General features: G+C 49.3%; 2 protein-coding genes across 7 annotated transcripts; one reads left to right on the top strand and one right to left on the bottom strand.

Moving 5' to 3' along the window:
• Positions 1-322: 322 nt before the first annotated feature.
• On the top strand, positions 323-15,264 carry STYX (serine/threonine/tyrosine interacting protein). 4 transcript variants are annotated; one of them, XR_016467190.1, is made up of 13 exons: positions 324-625; positions 6,207-6,239; positions 7,182-7,235; positions 7,857-7,954; positions 8,131-8,191; positions 9,281-9,317; positions 9,842-9,881; positions 9,973-10,023; positions 10,606-10,678; positions 11,713-11,806; positions 12,590-12,702; positions 13,827-14,003; positions 14,940-15,264. XR_016467190.1 is itself a non-coding variant. In XM_090141956.1 (11 exons), exons 1-11 carry the CDS (start codon positions 365-367, stop codon positions 12,661-12,663), a joined length of 876 nt encoding a protein of 291 aa, XP_089998082.1. In that variant the 5' UTR covers positions 327-364; the 3' UTR covers positions 12,664-13,225. The 4 variants fall into 4 exon arrangements, 1 of the variants encoding a protein (XP_089998082.1); XR_016467189.1 differs by having other exon boundaries at positions 15,012-15,264; XR_016467191.1 differs by lacking the exons at positions 6,207-6,239; positions 7,182-7,235 and having other exon boundaries at positions 323-625; positions 15,012-15,264.
• Positions 15,265-16,380: 1,116 nt separating this feature from the next.
• Positions 16,381-22,441, bottom strand: GNPNAT1 (glucosamine-phosphate N-acetyltransferase 1). Of its 3 annotated transcripts, XM_031602320.2 has the most exons (7): positions 22,331-22,441; positions 20,900-21,087; positions 20,017-20,079; positions 19,166-19,293; positions 18,866-18,927; positions 18,547-18,723; positions 17,821-17,899 (listed from the first exon to the last, which is right to left on the bottom strand). In XM_031602320.2, the coding sequence occupies exons 2-6, from the start codon at positions 21,069-21,071 to the stop codon at positions 18,585-18,587; spliced, it is 564 nt and encodes a 187-aa protein (XP_031458180.1). In that variant the 5' UTR covers positions 21,072-21,087; positions 22,331-22,441; the 3' UTR covers positions 17,821-17,899; positions 18,547-18,584. The 3 variants fall into 3 exon arrangements, with proteins under 3 accessions (XP_031458179.1, XP_031458180.1, XP_089998083.1); XM_031602319.2 differs by lacking the exon at positions 18,547-18,723 and having other exon boundaries at positions 16,381-17,899; XM_090141957.1 differs by lacking the exon at positions 17,821-17,899 and having other exon boundaries at positions 17,916-18,723.
• Between the last annotated feature and the right edge of the window lie 2,639 nt (positions 22,442-25,080).

Below are 25,080 nucleotides of genomic sequence, written 5' to 3' on the forward strand. Positions count from 1 at the left end.
CAAGGCCGGGTTGGATGGGGCCCTGGGCAGCCTGGGCTGCTGTGAAATGTGGAGGTTGGTGGCCCTGCGTGTGGTGGGGGGTTGGAGCTTCGTGATCCTTGAGGTCCCTTCCAGGCCGGGCCGTTCTGCGATCACTCTGGAGCACAGCAGAGGCAGTGGGAGGTGTGGGACGGGCCCAGCTCTCACTTGGAAAGCCCTTCTTGCCTCGGCACGCGGGGCTCGAATCGGTCCCGGCCCCGCACGGCTCGCTGTCGGTCCCGCTGTGCCGGCCCCGCTGTGGGTGCCGGGCGGACGGCGCTGGCGGTTGGGCGGTTCGGAAGGGGCGGCAGCGCGGGGCCGCGCCGCTCCTCACGCCGCCCTCGGGATGGCGGGGCGGGGCCCGGGGGCGGAGGAGGCGGAGAAGGAGGAGGAGGCGGCGGCACGGCGGCAGCATGGCGGCCGGGAGCGAGCGGCTGGGAGCGCCGCCGCCTCCCCCGCTTCCCCCCGCCGCCCCCGAGCCGGAGCCCGCCGGGACGCTGCCCAAATAGCCGCCCCGCCCGGCCCCGCCTCGCCCGGAGAGCGCCCGGCCATGGAGCTCGCCAAGCCGGCCTTCCCCGCGCTGCCGCAGGCCAAGGAGGACTCGGAGGTAGGGCGGCCCGGCTGGGGTTGGGGGGGCGCCGCCGGCGGGATCTCCGCGCCCGACCGACGGCTCCGCCGCTCCGCCGCCCGGCCCCGCGCTGCGCTCCGGCTTCTCCCCGCCCCGGGCCGCGATCCGGGCCCGCCTCGGCCTCCGCGTGCGCCCGGGGAGCCCCCGAGCTGCGGCCGGCCGGGTTGGGCGGTTGGAAGCCGGCGAGCACCTGCGCGTCCCCCGTCCGACGGTTGGCGTTTGCTGCCTTAGGAGCGAGTTGGTGAGCGGGCGGCTGCCCGAGCGCGGGCCGTGGCTCCGGACGGCTGCCGGCCGGCTCCGCTCGGCTCAGCACGGCTCGGCACGGCTCAGCACGGCTCGGTACGGCTCGGCACGGTGTCTGATAGCGGCGCCGTGCCGTCACGCACCGCCGCTGCTCCGCGTCCCGCAGGCGGGAGGTCCGTTACCGCATCCAAGGGATGAGTTGCGCTGATGGGAAGCGTGCGCTGCTCGTAGGACTCGTTTCTCATTGAAAGCAGGGTCGTAACGCCGTGCTAAGCGGGGTTTGTTTCTTGTTTCCGTAATCTCTCTCTCAACAACCCGACGTGTGTAATGGTAGAGCTTCCATTTCTGCAGAACCGTAGTGGAGAATTTCAGTGGCAGTGTTCAAGACCTGTAAGTTATTTCATTTTTCAGCGCTTACCTTTGTGTCTGTGACCCCAGCGCTGCAGCCAGAGCGTGTGGGGAAGCAGAAAAGTTGTGGTCGGTGTGAGGATATCCAGGCTGGCTGTGTGAGAGCTGCTGAAGCAAAGGGGGAGAGCTGTCAGCCCCGGGCCTTCAGCACAGCCCTTGAGAAGATGCCCAGGAAAAGCATTCAGAGGAAACTGAAGCAGTTCTGCCTCCAGACTGACGGAGAGCTGAGGATGGAGCCCTGCGTCTTGCTGCCAGGAGGCTCTTTAGTGAGAAGCACGCGAGCGTTGTTTGCAGGAGGATGGCTGTGTGTGGTGTAGTGCTGTTTTGGTAGGTTGGACTTTGAGGTATTGATGGGAAAGAGGGTGAACTCGGGCAGTGCCTGGTTGTGGTCCTGTTGTAGGCTGCTCAAGGCCAAGTTCAGCTCTGTGCTCACATTAAGGTGGTCCCAGTGCCTGCCCCTTTGTTCTGGCTGACACTGGGACCCATGGGACAGCTTAAATCTTTTAGAAACAAACCCAAAAAGCCAAATTGGTGAGCTGATAGGATTGCCTGCACGGCTTTGCTGTAGTGCTGGCCTAAGGATGAGTGAGAGAGTGGGCAGGGCCGTCTGCTGGGTGACTGACGGCAGCCTGTGGTTGGGTTGGCTTAAGCAGCAAGGTGCTGTAGCTAAACAGACTGATTTTTCTGCCCTGCAGGTGGTTTGCGATGTCCCTAATCCATGTGTAGTGTGGGTCCCTGCAGGCATTCAAGGCCAGGCTGGATGTGGCTCTGGGCAGCCTGGGCTGCTGCTTGGCGACCTGCACACAGCAGGGGGTTGGAGCCAGATGGTCGTTGTGCTCCTTTGCAACCCAGGCCGTTCTGTGATTTCTGTGGATTTTGAACTCCTGGCCTCAGCCAGCAGTAGCTGTAGGAGTTTGTGAAATGCTGTGTTGAGACACGCTGCCGGAATGTGGCTGCTGGAGGGAGCCCTGCCTGCCTCCTCCTCATCCCAAACCCGATAACATCAGCCGAATTGACAGACCAGAAGTTTGCTCTGAGTGCCCCGTGACATGTGCCGCTTTCTTTTCCTGTAGCTCATGTGTACTTAAGGCTCATTCGGGTGGTGAAAGCATGTTTGCTACAGGTCAGGCACAGACAGGTACGTGCTGCTGTCTGCCACGTGTTGCTGTGAGGTTGTTGTGTCAGCTTCTCCCAGTCCTGCTGTCCCAGCTGCAGCCTGGCTGCCTGTCCAGCCCTGCAGTGTGAGCTGGTGAAGCCTAGAGAAGCCAGCTTCCCTTACTCACTGGTAAGCCCGTGCTGAGAGCTGCACTCCTTTCTACAGGTCCTTATACCAGCTGGGTTGTTTCAGTTTTAATTGCTGGACACTGGAAATGTAGCTTGTTCTTGCTGAGGGTTTCCAGTAGGTGCTCTGAGTGTCTGTAACGACACACGTTGTTTTATAGATCAGTGACAGGAAACGTGTCAAGCCCTATGGGTAACAGTGATCGTACATAGCCTAGAAGTGGTTTCTGTGCTTAGATTGGTTAGGTGTGGCCTAAAAATTCCGTAAATCTCAGGAATGCTGGCATTTCTCTCCCTGTGTGAAGGCTGCTCCATAAAACAGAGCTCGAGTTTTGCAGCGCATCACTGTGCAGGGAGGGTGCTGTGCCCTGCACTCATGTGTTCCTCTGTCTACACAGGGCGTAAGCACTGCGCCTCTCCTGTCGTATAGAGTCACAGAATGTCCCCAGTTGGAAGGAACTCATGAGGATCTTCAAGTCCAACTTGTAAAGGCTAAGAATCACAGAATCATATCATAGAATGGCCTGGGTTGGAAGGGACCTCAAGGATCACGAAGCTCCAACCACCACCACAGGCAGGGCCACCAACCTCCACATCTCACAGCAGCCCAGGCTGCCCAGGGCCCCATCCAACCTGGCCTTGAACACCTCCAGGGATGGACGGGGCATCCACAGCCTCTCTGGGCAGCTGTTCCAGCACCTCACCACTCTCACAGCAAACAACTTCCCCCTGACATCCAACTGAAATCTGCCCTCCCTCAACTTCAAACCATTTCCCCTTGTCCTGCTGTTATCTACCCTTTCAAAGAGTTGAAGGAGCTGGAAGAAGGTCAGGTTGGTAGCAGTGCCTGCTGGTGTATGGGTGCAACCACATCATAGCATGCTTGGAGAGATGGCATAGGGCTGGAATGGTTCAAGGAATTTAATGTCAATTATTGTTATCCTTTGAAATAATTTGCCCCATCCCTGCAGGCATTCAAGGCCAGGCTGGATGTGGCTCTGGGCAGCCTGGGCTGCTGGTTGGCGACCTGCACACAGCAGGGGGTTGGGACTGGATGAGCACTGTGGGCCTTTGCAACCCAGGCCGTTCTAGGATTCTATGAAACCTTAAATGAAGAATGATAGTGGTGGGATATATGTGATGGGAGCACAGCAGTAATTGCCAGTTTATTATTTTTCTTTAAACATCAGTGTGTTTGCCTGCAGGCAGGCTGAGCATAATCTAGTATTTGTGATCGAGGCTCTCCGTGCGTTCAGTAATGGAATTATCAGTGAGGTGGCTAAGTAGTCAATTTGCCTTTTTTTATTATGCATGTACAAACGAGCTCTCTTTAGCACATGCTTTTTTAAAGAAATGTTCATTTCCACTCTGCTATATTTAGCCCACAGCATTACCTGATATCTGACTGCTTTCAAACAGTGCGGTGGCACAGATTGACTAAAGGTGGAACAAATTCCCTGAGCTTTCTTCCTCTTACAACCACTAGAAAACCCCTTAACAAAAACTACAGCTCTCCCTCTCGTCTGCAGGCTTTGGAAAAGAAGTAGGAAGGCCTTGTGGTGTTGTGCATTCTGCCTGCCCACCAAGCAGAGCAGAGGATGCTTCAACCCATGGCTCTGTCAGCATGCCAGCAGGCTGGGGCCCGGCTCACCTATGAGCAGAGAGGGTGTGAGAAGGGATGTGTCCAGCCGTCCTGATGTCGTGGTCTGAATGTCATCCTTCTGTCTGCTTGGTACTGATAGAATTTGTTCGCAGGACTCTCAGTTTCCGTACGACAAAGCCAAAAAATGAAGCAGCCCTGCCGTTTGGCCGCGTGCTTCGTGTAAGCAGAGCTCTGCCCTCACTGCTTTGGTAGGTCTTTGTGTTTTCAGAAGCATACGATTCTCAGTACGGGAGAGATGTGGAGCTGTTGGAGCGCATCCAGAGGAGGGCCATAAAAATGGTCCCAGCGATGGAACAGGGCAGGCTGAGGGCTGGGGCTGTGCAGCGTGGAGAAGAGAAAGCTCCAGGGTGATGTGATATCTGAAGGGGAGCTGCAGGAAAGAAGGGGACAGACTAGCAGGGTCTGTGGTGACAGAACAAGGGGAAAGGGTTCCAAGCTCAAAGAGGAGAAATTTCGGTTGGAAACAAGGAAGAAGTCTTTTGTAGTGAGGCTGGTGAGGTACTGAACGGGTTGTCCAGTGATGTGGTGGATTCCCCATCCATGGAGGCTTTCAAGGCAAGGCTGGATCAGGCCCTGGGCAACCTGATCCAGCTGTTGTGTCCCTGTGCACTGCAGGGGAGTTGTGGTGGAAGAGCTTGGGAAGCTTAAAAGAAGAAGGAATGTCAGCCTCAAAGTGCTGGCCCATTGAAGCTGACTTAGAGCACTCTTAGAAGGAAATGGAATGGGAGAGCCAGGGAGAGTGAGAGGATGGGTGTGTTATCAGCTCCCTTTCTGCTGCCAGCTCAGGCTTTCCCACGTGGCAGAGAGGTGGCTGGTAGGGCTCTGCTCTTCATCACATCACTTCAGGTAACAAATTCTGGGTAGTGACATGAGAGCATTGTAAAGGCAACATGGCATTGCAAAGGCAGTGTGGTTGTGATGGATTGGAGGAGCTGTGAATTGAGAGCTCAGCTCTGCTGGGGGCATTTTGCATCATTTTGCATACCATAACCTCGTTAATCATGTTAATTTTGAAAGCCTTGCAGTGTTGTCAGGAAATGGACACCAACTAGAGCAATTCTGCCCTTGGATAAAGACAGCATTTAATCTGAGATAGCATCTTTTAGATGCTTACTTTGCAGAATAATCCCTGGGAAGCTGCACGTTTTTGGACTGTGCTCAAGTCGAATGTCTGAGACCAATATTGACTTCCATTCTTGTTCTGAACATCCGTGGCATCTGTTGTGCTTTGGGTTTTGTGTTCCTTTGGACCTGGTGCTGTTGAACTCTTGCCTCCTGGCTTTGCACAGCTGTGGTGAGAGCCCCAGCTCCCTGCTCACCACGTGGTGGAGAGGAATCTTTGGACACAGCGAGTCCCCTTCACCAAAGCGGTGATGAATTCGTGTTTTCATTTCACTCCAGATGAAGGCTGTAAATTTTCCAAGTATATAAATAGAGTAGTAGACACACTTGTGTGCTCCTGCAGGGTAACTTCAGCTTTTCAGAAGTGATTTCTCATGGCACTATTTGTATACTTGGACAAACCCAGGATTCCCTGGCTTTCTGATGAACACGTTGTGCTGCCCCACGTGCAGTGCAGTAGCAGGACTGTGCTAACACACCCTCAGGTCAACCTTCCAAAAGATCCCATTCCTCAAATACCATCCTGCTGTCCTGGGATCTGTTGTGCTGGGATGGCTGTGGGATGAGGGCAGCAGGAGCTGTAAGAAAGGGAAGACAGAAACAGAGTTTGCTGAAGGATTTTCCCCGTTAGCTTTGGCTGCTCCATAGAACAGAGCTCGAGTTTTGCAGCGCATCGCTGTGCAGTGAGGGTGCTGTGCCTTACAGTCAGGTGTTCCTGTACCCACACAGGGCATAAGCACTGTGCAACCTACAGAGAACGGCCTTGTCTTCATATATCTGATCTCTGCTTGGCTGTGTTTTTCCCTCCCTCTGCTCACAGAACTATTTTTGCTTTCTTTGAAGGACTGGACGTATCCCATGAGGAGAGAGATGCAGGTATGGCACACTTTCCTTTTTTGTTCAAGTCAAAACCCTCGGTGCCCTCTGTGAAAAGGAAAGCGCCCTACAAACAAAAGCTGCTGTCAGGATTGATCTTCAGGGGCAAAGTACAAACGCTGTAGTTTGTCATAGAATCCCAGAATGGCCTGGGTTGCAAAGGCCCACAGTGCTCATCCAGTCCCAACCCCCTGCTGTGTGCAGGTCACCAACCAGCAGCCCAGGCTGCCCAGAGCCACATCCAGCCTGGCCTTGAATGCCTGCAGGGATGGGGCATCCACAGCCTCCTTGGGCAACCTGTTCCAGTGCCTCACCACCCTCTGGCTGAAAAACTTCCTCCTCATATCCAACCTAAACCTCCCCTGTCTCACTTTAAAACCATTCCCCATTGTCCTGTCACCACCCACCCTCACAAACAGCCGTTCCCCTCCTGTTTATCCGCTCCCTTCAAGCACTGAAGGCCACAATGAGGTCTCCCCACAGCCTTCTCTTCTCCAAGCTAAACGATCCCAGTTCCCTCAGCCTTTCCTTATAGGAGAGCTGCTCCAGCCCTCCCATAGAATGGCCTGGGTTGGAAGGGACCTCAAGGATCAAAGTCTTGTCTCCATGAGTGTTGCAGGAGGTGTTTGCTAGAACTACATACTGCAGCTTTGCTTTTTAACTTGAGTTCTGGGGCTGGTAGTAATCAAACTGGAATTTATTCCAAATGAAGGACCGAATTCCTGTTCCACAAGAAGATCGTCTGCATGTAGATCATGTTGCTTTTATTTTTGCCAAACTGACTTTGTCCCCTTGTCCCACGGGAGGTGTGGCTGGGTGATGTCCCTCACTAACATCTGAGTTATTTGTTTCCCTGCCCGTGGTCTGAGTGCAGTGCAGTGTGTTATTTCAAATCCTGTTGCCTTGATATTAAATGTCTGTTTTTCTGCCCCCCCCCCCTAGGAAATTTTACCTGGGTTATTTTTAGGCCCATACTCTTCAGCTATGAAAAGCAAGGTATGATTTTCAGAACAGTATCTCCCAAGGGAGCTTTGCCTGGTGGTACGTCCAAGTGTGTGTGTGTGTGTGTGTGTGTGTGTGTACACATTTGGTTGCAGCACTCACACAGCCCTGTGGCACCTTCCCTGCAGGGTGCAGGCAGCACATGGTGCATTTATGGGCTGATTTCTTAGCCCTGGGGGGCTGGTATTGATTCCTTCCTCTTTCCAGAGAGGATCTGAACACTGCAGCCCTGCAGACACTTGCAGAAGCTGCATTTATTTAACGATCCTGAGTGCTAATGGGTTACTTTGGGGTGGGGGGGAGGTGGAAATAATTTCAGGGGAAGCAAAACGGGGGCACGAAGGAGTTCCCTGAGCACCTTTATTGCCTGCTCCTTTATCGTTGTTAGAAATGCTTTTCTTGCAAATTCTCATGTTGGTGGTGTTTTGTCTTTTTAAACACACATATCCCCATTTTGTTTCACACGATGCTTTGAGTGTTAGAAAAGCAGCTCTGATTTCCCTCGAGGACTTGGTGTCACTCGTTATGTATTAAAGTATGACTTTTCTTTTAATGGCCGTGTGATGGACGGATTCAGCAGCCTAAAAAAAAAAATCTGTTTTCCTTTTTTTGCAGCTACCTATACTTCAGAAGCATGGAATAACCCATGTAATATGCATACGGCAAAACATCGAAGCCAATTTTATTAAACCAAACTTCCAGCAGCTATTTAGGTGAGAAACAAACGTGGTGTGCTGACCTGAAAGCAGTTGATAGTCTAATTTTAAACACCTTATTCTGTATTGATAAGACTGTGTGTGTTCTTCCCAGTGGTTGGAGCCACGTGGGTTGTCTTGGTGTCCTGCAGGTTCCAGTGTTACTGTGTGCTCAGTGACTGTTCTCGTTGCAGGTATTTAGTCCTGGATATTGCAGATAATCCAGTTGAGAATATAATACGATTTTTCCCTATGGTAAGTGTTGGTTAATGGGAGTGGGTTGGGAATAGGGCTGCCCAGTGAGATTGTTATGAACCAACACATGCATGGTTTCAGATGTGGGAAACCCAGCCTGAGGCTGGTGACAGGGCTCTTAAGTGACCTCTTATTGCTCCTGTAGCAAGTGTGATCAGCTTGTTCCTCCAAGTAGAGAAATGAAGGTGGAATTACAAGAGCTGTACCTTATGATGGTCCCAAAAGAAGACAGTTCATGGGAGGATAAGAGATATTTTGGAAACCCTTGTCCTAAAGGAAGCTGGTATCCTGGGCTCCATCAGAAGAGGGGCCAGCAGGGACAGGGAGGTGATTGTCCCTCTCTACTCTGCCTGTGTGAGGCCCCACCTGCAGTACTGTGTCCAGGTCCGGAGTACAAGAAAGACAGGGAGCTGTGGGTGCCCCATCCATCCCTGGAGGTGTTCAAGGCCAGGCTGGATGGGGCTGTGAGCAACCTGTTCTAGAGGGAGGTGTGCCTGCCTGTAGCAGGGAGTTGGAGCTAGATGATCCTTGCAGTCCCTTCCAGTCCAAACCATTCTATGATTCTGTGCTTTATTGCTACTAGGAATCTTCCCCGCAATAAATAATCTAGCTTTTGCTGTTCGTTCCGTGAACTGTTTCAACCTGGTACTGTTCTACAGACCTCACTGGATCGTGTCATGCCTTATTAGATTGCTTAGACCTGCGTTTGTAATTGAAAATGTCACTGGAGAGCCTTAGGAAGACAAAGACATCAGTAGTAGTGTGGTCCAGGCCATGCTGGTGTTGATGCTTGTGGTTTCTCCTTGCCCCACAAGTGTCAACCAAAGGTGTCTGGAAGGTGCTTTGTATCACAGTGCCCTAACGTGCCTTGCTGCATCTCATTGACTGTTTTATGGGTGATAAGAAGCTGTAGTACAAATCAAAATGTTCAGCTGAAGTGAAGTCTGAGCCTGCGTAAATAAAGCGAATGGTTGTGTAAAGACCAAGGCAAACATTTCTGCAAAATGTAAATGCAAGCAGTAGGAACATCTATAAAAAATCCAAAAGTTTGAGTCTTTTGATGTGTTTTTTTTTTTCCCCTCTTTTTAGACTAAAGAATTTATTGATGGAAGTTTACAAAGTGGAGGTAAATCAGATTGACTTTTCCCTTTATTGACCAGTACATTGCTCTTAAAGCTTTAAAGCCTTCTAAGATGTGTGTGGTAGATGTTCTTAAACATGAAGCTTTCTTACATTTTTTTTTGGGGGGGGGGGGGGAGGAGGTGGTAGTTTTGTTTGACTTGAACTGGATTACACAGAGTCAACTGTTCTTTTTCTCTTTTGATTTCAACTGGCAAACAAACCTCTTCATACATCTTTCCTTCATTTAAGACACACGTGTGTTCCCTAATGGAGAGCCTAAGTCTGCATTGTGGTCCCAGAATGCTGATGCTGTTACTCAAAATCCTCAGAGGAGTGAGAATCCACATTTCTGTGTCCCAGAGTAGTGATGCACGGAGTGCAGTTAGTAGCAGAGTGAAGTATAACACACTCCTCTTATTCTTAGGCTGTACTTTGCTGATGTGTAGTTGCTTGTAACAAGTTAAAACTGTGTCTCAAAGAACTTCCTTCCATTTTTACAAGTGTGTTTTTGGCTTTTTTCTTCCTCAGGAAAAGTTCTTGTCCATGGAAACGCAGGGATTTCTAGAAGGTAGGAAAATATCCATCCTGCTTATCATCATTTTACTCCATTGGAATATATTTGAGTGACTTTGAAAAACATATTTTTATTTTTGTTTCAGTGCTGCCTTAGTTATTGCATACATAATGGAAACGTTTGGGGTGAAGTACAGGTAAGAGCACAGTTTGTGTAGTCAGTGGTCTGTCCCATAACTAAGAGGGTACTTAAGAACAGAGAAGCAGTCTGATGTATCTGTAGGTGTTATGGTGTTAATTCAAGTCACGTGAATTGCAGTGGATAATAATTCTGGAGGGAATGCACAGTCCTGGATTGCCATATAAGCCAGTTGTGGCCCCTGAGGCTGGGTGAAGGCTGTCATGTGGGGAAGACGATTCCATTTCCAGGTTTGCTTTCACCCTCCCATGAAGAAGCAGGACCTCCTGCTGATGGCAGCCCGCACAGACTGCTGCCTTGCTGTCACACTCTATAAGAGGGTCCCCGAGAGGCTGTTTTAAGACATGTTTTAAGCTGCATGTTGAAAACAGGCCAGCAAGTAGAAGGCTGGAGGTTGGGGTGGGCAAAGAGTGTGCTACAAATACTGCCTTCTGTTCTGCCCAGAAAACTTCAGTTAAGCAAAGCAGTTCTGAGGAGGCTGCCTACTTCCCAGAACTGGGAACCTGAACTCCTGAAGCCCCACAAATCTGTCACAGTCTGTTTTCCACTGAAGTATTTTCTGTCTCCTTCTCTTGTTTAGGGATGCATTTACTTACGTTCAAGAAAGAAGGTTCTGTATTAATCCTAATGCTGGATTTGTCCATCAACTTCAGGTGATGCTTTGTTCTTATTTTTTACTTCTGGGCTTGTTTGGCTTGGAGAAGAGAAGGCTGTGGGGAGACCTCATTGTGGCCTTCCAGTACTTGAAGGGAGCGGATAAACAGGAGGGGAACGGCTGTTTGTGAGGGTGGATGGTGACAGGACAAGGGGGAATGGCTTTAAAGTGAGACAGGGCAGGTTTAGGTTGGATATGAGGAGGAAGTTTTTCAGCCAGAGGTGGTGAGGCACTGGAACAGGTTGCCCAAGGAGGCTGTGGATGCCCCATCCCTGCAGGCATCCAAGGCCAGGCTGGATGTGGCTCTGGGCAGCCTGGGCTGCTGGTTGGCGACCTGCACACAGCAGGGGGTTGGAACTGGATCAGCACTGTGGGCCTTTGCAACCCAGGCCGTTCTAGGATTCTGTTTTTCTAATTACATCTCAAAACTCATTTGTTGAGACATCTTGCTACAAAACCAACTCTTCTACTTAGGCTTTTCTTTTCCTGTGAAACCATGCTTTGAGTGTCAGGAATTTAGCAGACCTGGGGAGGAAGATACCTGGGGAGCAGGTATCTTAGTTCATTAGATTTTAACTTTAGACAAAGGAAATCCAGGAATGGAAGAGAAATGAAAACAGTTCTATGCACAGTGGTTAAAAGGCTCTTGAAACAGCTTAGTTGCTGGCCAAGGAAAGTGCAAAGTGGGTGTTGTGGCACACATCCATGTTCCTTCTTGATGCTCACATTCATAGATGATGAAGTTCAAAGGTCTGAAACCACAAATTTTCAATATCAAGGAAATCTTTCTCTCTTTTTTAAAGTCATTTCTTGTCATCCTTTAGATTTTTTTTTTTTTTGCTCTGCTTTCTTGATGGTTTTTGTTGTTAATATCAAAGCAATAAAGAACTCTCCTGCTTTAAAGCCCTCTGCCATTTCTGTAAGATACCCCCTGACATGTCCCAGTGAATTCTCTGACTCTGTCCTCCACCTCCTCACATTATAGGGTATTACACTAAATTAATAGCTATGTGTATTATTAAACTTTTTCAGGAATACGAAGCCATCTATCTAGCAAAACTGACCATCCAGATGATGTCACCGCTGCAACTGGAGAGATCCCTCTCTGTTCCGCCTGGCACTACAGGTCAGCAGCCTCTTCTGTTGTGTGTGGTGCCACCTGCTGACCCTGCTGGTGTGTGGGGAATGCTTCACACCCTAAGCAAGCCCCCAATTCACAGCAGTGAATCACAGAACGGCACGGGCTGGAAGGGACCTCAAGGATCACAAAGCTCCAACCCCCCACCACACGCAGGGCCACCAACCTCCACATCTCACAGCAGCCCAGGCTGCCCAGGGCCCCATCCAACCTGGCCTTGAACACCTCCAGGGATGGACGGGGCATCCACAGCCTCTCTGGGCAGCTGTTCCAGCACCTCACCACTCTCACAGCAAACAACTTCCCCCTGACATCCAACTGAAATCTGCCCTCCCTCAGCTTCACACCATTTCCCCTTGTCCTGCAGTTATCTACCCTTTCCAAGAGTTGACTCCCCTCCTGTCTGTAGGCTCCCTTTAGGTACTGAAGGCTGCAGTGAGGTCACCCCGCAGCCTTCTTTTCTCCTGGCTGAGAACCTCAGACTTCTGGGAAAGTGGTGTGTGTGCTCACTTGAAACAGAGGAAAAATTGAGTATGGGGGAGAGAGAAATTTTGGGGAGCCCAAAAAATAGTGGGTTCCAAAAAACAATTTGTCCATGTGGAGATGGATGAGGGAAGAGGAGTTCAGTGAGCAGCTGGCTGTCCCAGAGCTGAATGTCATGAAAGGGTAACACATCCTCCAAGGAGACATTACCAACTGTGCTGTAGCCCTACTCACAACCACATGTAGTTATAGCTGATGCCTTTGTCTTACCCTCCTGCCTCTTTGTAGGAAGTTTAAAGCGAATGCATGAAGAGGACGACGAACTTGGAACCATGCAAGTGGCAGCAGCACAGAATGGATGAGGACAGCACTGTTTGCATTGTGAACTCCTGCTGAGAAAGGTGAAGAAAGCTAGGGGGAAAAAAAGAGAACTAATGCAAAACGATGAACACACTGAGCTTCTTTTCAATTACATGTTGCTTTCAGATGTAAATCTGCCTCTGCAACACACTAAGCATCATTTTTAAGATGTTGGACTTCTTGAATGAATAGATGGCACTGATTGTTTTACTCCTTTTTTACACTTTACAGTTTTATTCTAAACCAAGATTTTTGGACTTGCAAAGAGGTATTATTGCAATAATGCACTTTTCATACTTGAAATTTCTTTATTTGTATGATATAAAGTTATTACTTTAAACAAAATGCAAGCTGGGGGGGATTTGTTTATAAAGTTATTTGTGTAATTTATAACAAGAGACTTTAGTAAAGAAAAAGTTTGCTAAAATTCACTTTGTTCTCACTGTGTTATGGTCACACTCAGACACGTGTTTTACAAGCTGTGCTGTGCACTGCTGTTGACAATTGAGCAATGGCAGTGATGTATTCAGCATTAACCCTTTATTTGGTTATAAAATCTCATGGAATTATTTTGAGGCTGGCACTGAGACCAGTTTAAGAGAGAATATTGTTCTAAAATTCTCTGCTTGTTTTATGCAAGCTAATTTACTTTATCAGAGTACTGATTAGTTAATAAAACAGTCCTGTGCTAAATGAGTACAGGTGGCAGTTACTGATTTCCCAGGCATGGTGTTGACTGAGCAAATTGGGAGGCTGTTAGAATGAATGGGTGTATTTGGGAAATTGGCAGTGAACAGGTGGGCTGAAGACAGTGGACTGAATATAGAAGTCATTTGGGAGTCTGAGCACCCAGCTTTCTTCCCTATACTGGTAGAGCTGCATGCATGAGGCCTGTGTTCTGTCAGTCCTGGAATGAGCATCCTATGCTGAAGGCAGAAATGGCAGCTGGAGGGGGACTTTGTGAGGGCAGGTGTCTTTAAGGACATGAATCTGAGCAGTGAGGCCTCTCGGTGCTGGGAGGATCTCTTCTGAAGCTGCCTTTTGCTGAAAGACTGAGAGCTTGTTTGTCCTGCAGGACTTCTGCCTTGGTGTACTTAAGGCAAGTGACCACACCTGTGACTTGTTGATCTTTGCTTAGTCACTGATTCTCTGCCTTCTCTTGCAGTTCCCCAGAAGCTTTGCTGAGGGACAGTCCCTCCAGAGCAAGCCTGAACTTCTTAGCCTGTGTCAAGGCTACTTAGAGACCTGTTACAAATAGCAGATGCTGGCTTGAAAACTACTGCCTGGATTAAAGCATGCTGCTAGAACAGATGCTGCTGACAGCTGAGGAGATTCTCCTGCAGTAAGTCAAGGCTTTTAGTTGAGCCAGGAACACCTGGGCTGAGGCTTTGTAGCCTGACAGTCTCTCATGTGTAATGTGAAGACCCTGTGTGTGAGGAGGTTCCAGTGGAGCTGGGCCAGCAGCACTTTCCCTTTATTGCCATTTGTCCTGTGCTGCATGCTTCAGTGAAGGAGTTACGTAAATTCTTCAGAAAAAAAGTCTTTAGAAAATGTATTGTGCTTTAGTCAGGAAACTTTCAGCTTTAAAAGAATGTTTTGGGGCTGTTGGGAAACTAAATGCTCAGACACCTCCCCACTTAGCCTCCAATGCTCCCAGGTGGCTGTGCAGTTGTGGATGCCTCCCTTGTGCAGCACACCAACTGCTGCCAGCTATGAGCTTCTGATGAAGCAAGGGTGGGAACCAGAACTTCTGAGTAAAGCTGCTTCCTCCTTCAGCTCCCCTGGGCCTCCTTGGGCAAGAGTAGAGATGAAACACAGACAGAAGAATGCTGCTGATTCATCCAGCCATCCCCTGCCAGAGAGCCTTGTTCATGTCTAGTCTGGTTCTGTTACCTCGCTGGGGTCCTGCTGTTTCCTTGGGGAGACTGTCTCACCAACTGTTAGGCTTCATGACGAAGGATTTCCCACCAGTTGTCTTTTCACTCCATTACCACCTTCCTCTGACTGCTCAAGTCACTGTGGTGTGTGCCTGCTGCCCTGCAGATAACAGCCTCTCGGATCCAAAGGGATTCCGAGATTAGATTTTCTCTTATGTTCTATTATTTAGCTTTGTATTTGTAGCTGTCATTCCTTGCTTCTTGGTTAGCTCGCTGATAGAAGGTATTTCAGTTACCATTTGCTTTCTGAGGTTAAACTAGAGGTGGCATTTGGCAGCAAGCATCCCTGCCCTGTGCCTTTGGGAAAATTCACTGCAGGCTGAATTTTCTCCCTTCCTCAGGTTCAGAGGTACATTGCAGCACTGAAGTCTACAACTGTATGTTAAGATACAAGAGTTCCCTTTCCATTTTAGGGGGAGCTGGGTGAAGGAAGGAGCTAGAGGTGGCATACCATGTGTGAAGAACTACAAACCAAGGACTGAAGGCTTAAGGAGCAGCTAACATTGAGCTTTAGAGAAGCTGGTGGTGAAGTCCAGGCTATTGGAAAGCATCTCCCTGCTTGATTTCTGACAGCATCCGTGGTTCCTTTGTTCTCCAAGGCGGCCTCGTCCCTCCTTTTGAGCCTGGGCTGTTGTAGATAAAGAAGCTCTATCAGTTCAAAAGACACAGTGTATTATTTAAATATCTCCTGCTTCTGTTGCTGTTGGTGGCAATTGCCAGTTCCTGTGAACTGACATTAAAATGCATGTGCCTGCATGTGCTATGTATTCTTCCAGCTGGCTGAAACTGCAGTGACACATGTATGTCACTAGCCAGACTGTTATCACCTCTCAGAGCATCTGCCAGCACTTAACAGAGCCATTCCCTACCGTGCAGGGTTGATGGTGTGCTTAATAATTTGTTGAAGTCTCATTTCTGCCCTACAGCTCTCACACTTTTTCTCCAGAGGGATTCCTGACAGTTCAGCAGTACCTTTCCTCACGCAGCACAGATCTTCTGTATCTCCTACCGTCCCCAAAAGGTTAGGCTGCCAAGGTTGGGAATGTCATTTCTAGTACAGAGCAGAGGGCTCTCCCCTGTTAAAGCAGGATTCCTCCCAGCAGAACAGTGCCATGCAGCCCCAAAACCAAGCTTTCAACCTCATTCATTTGTTTTACAATGATTTAAGCTGAGTACATTGTCACCTGCTCCTCACTTGTACTAATCATTTCATTATCTCTTAATGAGAGCCTAGAGCTCCTGAGATGGCTCTGAGTATGATACTGAGTAGCACAGAACTCTCACATAATCCACTTCCAAGTGGTGGAAGTGCAGAACTGATTAAAACAGCGAGAAGCAAAGCACTCCACGTCACTCATGGGGTCAGCACACATCAGCAGGTGATGCTTTATAGTTTAGACCTGGGGCTCTAGCTGCTGTCAGCAGAGCCCCCATTCCCCCTCAGGTACACACACCCCTAGGAACTCAGTGCCTAGGCTTATTGCAGCTTAGCAGAAAGTGGGCGAGAAGCTCTGGTCTGGCTCCTGAGACGTGCAGGGCTCAGAGCTGGACTTGCTCTCATTTTCTCACCACTCCTGGTGGCCTGTGGCTGCATCTGTAAGCAATCAAGCTGTGCAGATGCATACCTCAGGTTTTGTGCCTTCCTCTAAAGACTTGCTTCACAGATGTCATGCTTCAAGAGGTGCCATACTTGAAATCAACATGAAGACTCAAAAAAAAAAAAAGTTCAGTTTATAGAAAAGCAGATCAAAAGGTACAGCAGTATCAAAAACAGAGCAGATATAGTTGGCAGTCTTAATTTATTCAGCTTAAACAAAGATTTTTTTTAAAAAATAATCAATAAATAAAACAGACATTACCAAGGGAACACTGTATTGAGTGAAGTACCATCAGGGACATTAAATAGAATCCCCCACACAGCTTGAAGTAGCTCTCCACGCCACAAGGAAAGGACGTTCCTTAAGGCCTAACAGTTCACAAACAAGGCTGGCTGCTCTGTGCCAACCTTTGCCTATTCATAATGCCCTATTCAGAGATGCAGGATTTGTCACTCTCCTTGCACAAAACACTATTGTTGAAGTGAGGGCTTTGTATGTTATTTGCTTGCCTCTGGGGGCAAAAGTGCTAAAATCATTTATCCAATTGTACAGAAGAGGGATGCTTCCAAGCAGCAGCTATCCCTCAGGACATTGATCTGGGATCTCTGGGCTGGTTTGAAATGCAATAGGTAGAAGTGATTACCAGCAAAACCAGAGCTGAACTGGCCCAAAGGAGTTCAAGTACAGCAAGTTGGCTGGATGCATTGGGTGAAGCTGAATGTGTTGGTACCTTCTTACAGGTACAGGCATTGGTATTCCCATTGAGTACCAGTAAAAGCCCACTAAAGATGAGGTGTATTCTGCCTGTCAGACATTCCAGCTTCCTACTTCTGTTGCAAATCATGGGTTGGTTTGTCATAAAACATAATTGTCCTGAAAACATATTAAATTATCAGCTAAAGTGCAGGGTCCCTGCATGGAGGACTATGCATCCATTTAGGCTCCAAAACATTGGCTTCAACAGAGCCCATAAGGACCCCCTACCACATCAATAGCAACAAATCCAGTTTCAGAAAGCAGTTCCTATAAAACTTCAGGTACACGAACATCAACAGCACTTCAGTGAGGTTTCATGGAAAGAACAGAACAAAATCCCATCCTGTATTACTAACTGCATACGAGAAGCATCCCGACCCACCTACATCACCCTTCATTGAAGTACAGACAGGAGCACGACCCCACAAAGCTGTACTTTGGCTACCAAGAAAAGAAGCGCAAACCTTTAGAAAAATACAATGCAAGAAAAAATTTGAGATAAAAATATAGACCTTTGGTTAAAAACCATCCCTTTAACAAGAGTCCTTTGTAACTCAGCTAGAACAAAAAAAGCTTCACTTAGACTGAACAGTAGTAAAAATTAGTTCTAAGAGCTAACCCACAGAACCCTCCTAGAATGTCAGTACGTTGCCTTTTCTTTGCAGGATTTACACATTCGATGTTCAGTATTTATAGGGATCGTTATATTTGCAGCAATAAACTATATAAATTTGTCATGAAGAGAATGTACCACGAGCTCCTCCACCAACAGTCTGTACAAAAACAGTGCTAGAAGTTCTTAATTAAAGAACCGTTGAAACATGTAGTTTTCTTCAGATACCAAATAGCCAAACTTCTTGTAGAAGGCCACGTTTTTTGGCAGACACTCGAGTGTGATTTTGTAACAGTTCAGTCTCTTACTTAGCAACGTAAGAGTGGATGTTAATCTGAAAAAGACAGAAAAACAGCAATTAAGTGGGATGGCCCTGAACATAGGAACAACCATTTAATTAGCTAAAAATATCAGTGGAAGACACTTTTTAAAGGAGCACACTGCTCATCCAGTTCCAACCCCCTGCTATGTGCAGGTCGCCAACCAGCAGCCCAGGCTGCCCAGAGCCACATCCAGCCTGGCCTTGAATGCCTGCAGGGATGGGGCATCCACAGCCTCCTTGGGCAACCTGTTCCAGTGCCTCACCACCCTCTGGCTGAAAAACTTCCTCCTCATATCCAACCTAAACCTGCCCTGTCTCAGTTTAAAGCCATTCCAGTACGCTTAGTGGTCCTACTTTGATCCTATGCCTTCTGTAGAAAGCAGTAGATCTTTCCACTGGAAACATTTGGCAGACCCACCTACTTCACAGCCAGTTCTGAAATCCCTCACTGATGCCTACTGACTACAGAGCAGCCCTTCCCCACCTTTAGACATGAAATACTGAAACATTACAGTAATCTGCATTTCTCTTCAGTACACAGAATAGCTGCTAAAAAAGATAGCAGTGGTTTGTAGGCAATTTTATGTTAAAACTTAAGTGATAACTTTTTAGCAAAAGGTCTGTGAGCTGCCTGGCCGCAGAGGATCTGCCCCACTAACCTGCAGAACAGAAATCCTGCTCCAAGATCCTGCAGTGTCTACTGAGGGCAAAGGACAGACAGATAGCATCCTGAGAGCAGCAAAAGGGATGGGCTAACTTCAAACATCAGCCACTCACAGCTGACTTCTGAACTGTCATTGATGGCAGCTGCAAACCTTCCTCTTCTCAGAGAGCTCCTGCACTGACATCAGTCATCACCACTGCAGTTAATGTGTTTGCTGGCACTGATCAGCATGCCAATACTGGGGAGCAGAAGCAAGCTCAGTAAGGGCTTGCTGCTCTGCCTGGTGTTGAATTGCAAAGGTAACAAATACTTACAGTTTACCGAGTTGCTTTCCTCTGCACTCCCCGCTTACTACTACATCTTCTATCCTCCCTCTCTGTGAAAATACAGACAAGTGTTAGTGCAGTACAACACCAGTGTGCAATCTCCATCCTGCTCAAGGTTCCACGCCTGCATTGTCTCCTGTCTATTCAGACACAGTTCCTGCACAAATTCATGCCCTTATCACTGACTCAGCAGAAGGTATTTCATCACACAGTAACAAGGTAAAAATAACAGGTGTATTCTGGAAACAGGATCTTCTTCCTCACCATAGCAGCAGTGAGAGGATATACCTTTGCACAGGAGTGAGTGAACTTGTGTTCTATCACCAACGTTGCTGTAGCAACGATCTGTCCAAGATTCGTATCTTCTACAACAGTAACGTAATAATCTCCAGATTTCTTCATGTGCTCAAAGGTTTCTGTGGGAGCAGACAGACAGAACACGGTTAGTCTCAGATTAATTTGCTGAATTTTGAATGCAGATTAAATGCAGATTCTGAATGCTGAAATCTGAATTCAGGATCACAAGGTGTGCACCTAAGACACCAGGACCTTAAAGCCCCAGAGTCAGATTAACCCTGAGATAGAAACCAGGAAAAGCAGGAATGAATCATAGAATGGCCTGGGTTGCAAAGGACCCCAATGATCACCTAGTTTCAACCCCCTCCTATGTGCAGGGTCGCCAACCACAGGACCAGGCTGCCCAGAATGAAATAAATGCCTTTTCCCTAACCACCAAGAGAACCTTCCCTCCTCAGCAGATGGGTGCCAATGAAGGCAGCAGTACCTCCTGTAAGCTTTCTTATCTCTCAGTCAAAGCAGTAAAGCAAGCTCAGAATGTTACTGAGCTACAATCAAAGGCAAACTTCTGCTTCAGCCAAAAGAAGCCACCACCCAATGCTCCCTCCTGCCACGCATCAAGAGCTCAGCCTCAAAAGCAGGTATACAATTTAAACACGTCCCAGCCAAGAAGCCCTTCAGGATAACTGCAGCTGAATACAAAACTGAGTGCCAAAACCTGCCTCAGGGGACCCAAGATAATAAATCCCTCTGCATCATAGCCAGGTAGATTGCTGTCAGCATCGCTATCTTCTGATTCTCAGCAACCACCATGAAGTGCCAAGACATGATGATGTACTCACTGATAAACTGCTCTGGGCTCACAACTCCAGTTTCAGTCAGCTGACCCAGGACCTTGAAAAAGCCTGTTATAGAAGAGGAGAAAGACTCACTACAGGGCAGATACATGCAAATAGCACAGAACAGCCTGACATGGCTGTCTGCAGAGTTCACTTCCCCATGGCATCACCTAGTTCAGCTGTATCTAAAGGCCTGTGCTCTGCATATTACAGACCTGGACTGTAATCTTAAAATCAAACTCACACCTTGAGCAATGCTAAGGATCAGCTAATCAGCAAACTAGCTTGAGTGCAGAAGAAGAGACACAGATGTTTAAGCAAGAGAAGCGTCAGCCTGACATTATGCAATGTTAAGCCATTTGTTCAGAGCAACTTTTTTTTTTTGTCCCCCCCAGGCTACAGATGCAAAAGCTTCACAATCACACTGGTTTACATCACTTCTATATTATAAGGAACAGCACAAACAAGTGTATTCCCCCTTATATAGAATCATATAGAGTGGCCTGGGTTGAAAAGGACCACAATAATCATCTTGTTTCAACCCCCTGCTATGTGCAGGGTTGCCAACCAGCGGACCAGGCTGCCCAGAGCCACATCCAGCCTTAGAACATCAAAGCCCTAAGAAACGTGCTGAATAGGAAGCTGTGGATTATTTGAAATACTTGAATTTTAAGATTATTTTGAAGATTATTAAGATAGGAGAAACAATGTTGAGGGTCAAGCAACACAGCAGCTATCCATCCATCATGCCAAGTGCTCAAATTCCTTCCTGATAACCCAAACCAGATAAAACACATAATCCTAACCTAATGAGAGAGAATGCAGGAATACACATCATGTAGTTCAGCACCCATTTTTGCTTGTGATGATCACAACAGGATTCTACCTCGATTTACATCAGCTGTGCACAGCGGTCTCATGACCAGCCCATCTCCTGGCTCCGAAGGAGAAATGGAAGGAGAAAACATGGCTGTGTTCTCACTCCAGTCAAGCTCATGCAGAATGCTCGGGTCAAACATCGGCGTGTCGTCCGGCATCGCGGTCGCTACGGGCAGCATGGCAGCAAGAGGTGCTCTGGAACACAAAGCACACATGTGAGCAATGCTTTTATTTCACTACTCCCTTAATGCCCAGAGAGTCGTTCCTCACAGCGATGTAAAGAAAAGGGAAAGACACCAAAGCTGCTGTTGACTTTGTGTGAAATCAAAGAGAGCTGACCTTCACCAGACGGGATGCTGGGTTAAACAAAGTGTGTGTGAGCTGAAGTCAGCACAGACTGTGCTCACCCAGAGGGGCTTTTCTCTCGGACAGAAGAAAAAAATAACAGACATTGAGCTGGATAGTTAGCACCTACAGCCCTCTGGGAAGGAAACTAGCCAAGCATATGGAGAAAGCAGTGTGTACAAGCATCCTCCCCATTCATTCAGACTGGTGGTAAGAAGAGGGTGTGTTTTCCGAGCAGACTCATCACACAGACACACACTTCCATCACGCAGGTGACACGCAGCATCCAGGCACCCTTCCAGGGTTTCATTTACGTCACATTTGCTCTGTGTATTTACAGAACCAGATGCCATCCCAGCACAGCACCTCACCGCCCATTAACAGAACTGCCAGAAGCACCTGTTAATGATTAAAGAGATGTGGGAAGTTAAGGGTACAAGGAAACAGAGGGACATCTCTGACTGCAGGGAGCAGGAACTGCTGGTGAGTTGTCTGGTACCAACGGGGAGCACTGCAGGAGTCACTACTGAAAGTCCTGGATGTGGCTCTGGGCAGCCTGCTCTGCTGGTTGGCGACCCTGCACACAGCAGGGGGTTGGAACTGGATGAGCACTGTGCTCCTTTGCAACCCAGGCCGTTCTGAGACAGAGCACAGCCCCAACTCAGCACAGCTGCAGCACCCAGCCCTCAAAGCGAGGGCAGCTTTGGGAAACCCACTAAGAAAAGCTCTTAAATAAAGGGAGAGAGTAAAGAGAAGCCTCGAAGCACCCATTCTCACCCCAACCCCGTTAGGTAATACAGACAGCCCGCACTTACGGCCGCGCAGCAGCAAACCAACCAACCCCACCCCATAGGAGGACGAAGCAGAGCCGGTGTGAGCCTGCAGGCGGCACGGCACGGCACGGCGCTGGAGGCCTGACCCCGCAGCCAGAACGCACCTCCTCCCGCACCAACAGACCTCACTCACACCTCAAGGCCCCTTAACCCCACACCGGGAGCCCGGGCGGCACTTGCAAGGCCAGGCCTGAGATCGGAGCCCCCCTCCCGGCCCCCGCACACCCCGCCTTCCCCGAAGCCCGCCGGGCCGCGCTCACCCCGCACAGCACACGAGGCCGCGCCGCCGCTCACACCGGTTCCGACGCAGGCGCCGCACGGACGTGGCAGAAGGCGGGGCTTAACGCGCACGCACGCCACTACTCAGCCAATCGCCGCCCGCGCCGGCCGCCCCTCTCTACCTTCACGCTCTTGGATTGGTAGAGAGCGGAGAGGCCACGCCCCCCGCCCTTTGGCTGAGCTCACGCCCCTCCGAGGCGCGCAAAATGGCGGCGGCGCTGCCGGAAGGGGCTGGTCTAGGCGGGAAGGAGGGAGGAGGCGGGGTTGAGGCGGGATTGGGGCGGGGAGTGGCTGAAGGCGTGTGTTGCGACTGGGGCTCGGTGTGTGGGAGGGGTGAGGTAGTGTCTGCGATGGAGGGGACGGGGAACAGGCGGATTTTTTTTTTCCTTACGATTAAAAAATAAAAAATAATTCGAGTTATCTTGAATTTATTAATTCAACTGAGGGCTCTGCTTTATAAACAGCTGAGGTCGAGGCGCGTAGCGGGATGAGCGCGCAGCGCGGTTCTGGGCCGTCACCGCCATTTCCCGCCTGTGCCCTCAGCGCGAATCGCTGCGCTGCCATGGAAACCAGCGGCGGCCCCGGGCCGAGCGGACGGCGCTGCCCGCCGTGCTGAGGCACAGCCCGGAACGGGGCGATGCGAACCCGCAGGGCTGTGTGACATCGCAACAAACAGCGACCTTCGTTGCGGGGGAGAAGCGCTGCGTTCGAGGGAGAATTAAGGGACTGCAGAGCTCCCAGCCGTGATAAAATATTTTTTACACAAGGGTGGTGAGGCACTGGAACAGGTTGCCCAAGGAGGCTGTGGATGCCCCATCCCTGCAGGCATCCAAGGCCAGGCTGGATGTGGCTCTGGGCAGCCTGGGCTGCTGGTTGGCGACCTGCACACAGCAGGGGTTGGAACTGGATGAGAGCACTGTGCTCCTTTGCAACCCAGGCCGTTCTATGATGCTATGAAAAAATAAAGAGCATACCCTGCTCTGTAGGGTCAGTAAAAGCCCTTTAAGATCCCCAAGTCCAATCATGGGCTGCCCAGAGAGCTGTGTGCTCTCCCAGAGCTCCAAGGTCAGCCCTAACCCCCCCCACCATCCCACTGCCCACCTCCTCAGTGCCACATCCCCACAGCTGTGGAGCATCCCCAGGGACGGTGACCCCACCTCTGCTGGGCAGCTCTGCTCCTTCAGAGAAGTCATTTTTCTTCATAGCCAACATAATATCATGCTTTCTTAAAAGAAAATGGGGAGTGCTGCTTTGCTGATGAAGCAGGGTAACTCTGAGCTTGGCTGTATTTATCCTGAATAAAAAATGACAGAGCGGGCTTTAGCTTAACTCCCTCCCTGACGCCTTTTCTGCAATGGAACTATTTTAAAAGCATGAAGTAGATGCGTTTTACCAAAGTCGAGGCTTATAAAAAGTGCACTACAGCAGTGATGTGAGAACGGCCACGTGGGGTCAGCCCAGCTCTCCCCAGTGAGTCTGGGAGCAGATGGCTGAGCCTCGCACCAGCGTGGAGCAGGGTTTGGTCGAGCCTTATCCAGCACATCCTCCCAGTTTCCGGCGATCAGCAAAATAGGGACATCCTGACCCTGGAGTTTCATCCGGCCCCTGGTATTTAATAGCACTATCTTTCATACGTGTGTCTCAGCTTCTGACCTCCAGTGCTCCCAGCATAATGTTGCTGAATGGGGAAAAAATCTTTAGGTTTGTTTAAAACTGCAGTTCTCCAGCAGGGCTGCTTTTATTAGTCCCGGAGACCAGTCCTGTTGTATTTACAGCCACGTGTATGGACTTCAGTTTGGCTCGAGGACAGAAACATTTCTGCATGTGGATTTCATTGCAGTGTGGGCCTGAAGGAGAGCAGGGAAATGTTCTGAATGGAAAAACCTCCATGGCTGAAAACCGTCCGTGGTTGGAAAAAGCAAAGAAAGGTGAATTTGCCAGGCTGCAGATAAAGGGGGGAACGGACCCTCTTTAGGTTTACAAACAGTGTGTAAATAAACCTGCCCCGATGGAGGCAGAGGGGTTTAAACTGAACCTTAGCTCTTTGAAAAGCCTACTCCATTTCAGCAGAGAAGGGCCTGTAAGCCCTGCTGGCAAAATCATACATGATGGAAGGCACGTGGCCACCGAGGAGCCCTCATTTCTCCTGGAGACGTCTCTCCAAGTCCCACCCGGTGGCTTTCCAAAGGTCAAGTGATTTGGGTCAGTGAGGATTCACAGCAGCCAGCAGATAAATCTCCACGGAACCGCCGCAGCCAGGATTTCGTTGCTGGAAAGCAAGGGGAAAGTTGAAACAGCACATTTCCACTTGTGTCACAGATGTGTTCATCTCCGCCTTTTCCACTGTAACGCTTTTTGTTTCAGAGGAAAAAAAAACAACAGCGAAGTGATATCCTCTGGCTGCTCCACATCTGCCAGTGCTGGAGCGAGGAGATTACAGGGCAGGGAAATCTGCAAATTGGTGAGCACAGGACAGTCAGAAAGATGGGAAGGGAGCCATGCACTTGCTTGATGTAAGCGTCTGTGTCTGGAACACACCCTGCTTTACGAGGAGAGAAAAAGCACTCTCCTTTCATTTTGCCATATGACACAACGCAGTAAGAACGAATAAATCCTTGCCACAATAAAATTGTTTACATTCTGTTTTGGAAACATGCTCAGGGCTCGCTGTACCTAGGGACCGACCTCTCTGCTTCTTTTTGCTCTCTCATAGATCAAGCTAGATCCACCC

The sequence above is a fragment of the Phasianus colchicus genome, chromosome 5 (genome assembly GCF_987193195.1).
Source record: "Phasianus colchicus chromosome 5, bPhaCol1.hap1.1, whole genome shotgun sequence".
Taxonomy (NCBI): Eukaryota; Metazoa; Chordata; class Aves; order Galliformes; family Phasianidae; genus Phasianus; species Phasianus colchicus.

Bases quoted from the DNA above. Each gene is read 5' to 3' on its own strand.
- GNPNAT1 (XM_031602319.2), bottom strand. From the start codon at position 21,071: ATGCTGCCCGTAGCGACCGCGATGCCGGACGACACGCCGATGTTTGAC. The intron at 18,928-19,165 runs GTATATCCTCTC...GTATTTTCACAG, and splicing joins TCACTCACTCCTGTGCAAAG to AGAGGGAGGATAGAAGATGT. The intron at 17,900-18,865 runs GTAAGTATTTGT...TGTCTTTTTCAG, and splicing joins GGAAAGCAACTCGGTAAACT to ATTAACATCCACTCTTACGT.
- STYX (XM_090141956.1), top strand. From the start codon at position 365: ATGGCGGGGCGGGGCCCGGGGGCGGAGGAGGCGGAGAAGGAGGAGGAG. The intron at 7,955-8,130 runs GTGAGAAACAAA...TTCTCGTTGCAG, and splicing joins AACTTCCAGCAGCTATTTAG to GTATTTAGTCCTGGATATTG. The intron at 11,807-12,589 runs GTCAGCAGCCTC...GCCTCTTTGTAG, and splicing joins TGTTCCGCCTGGCACTACAG to GAAGTTTAAAGCGAATGCAT.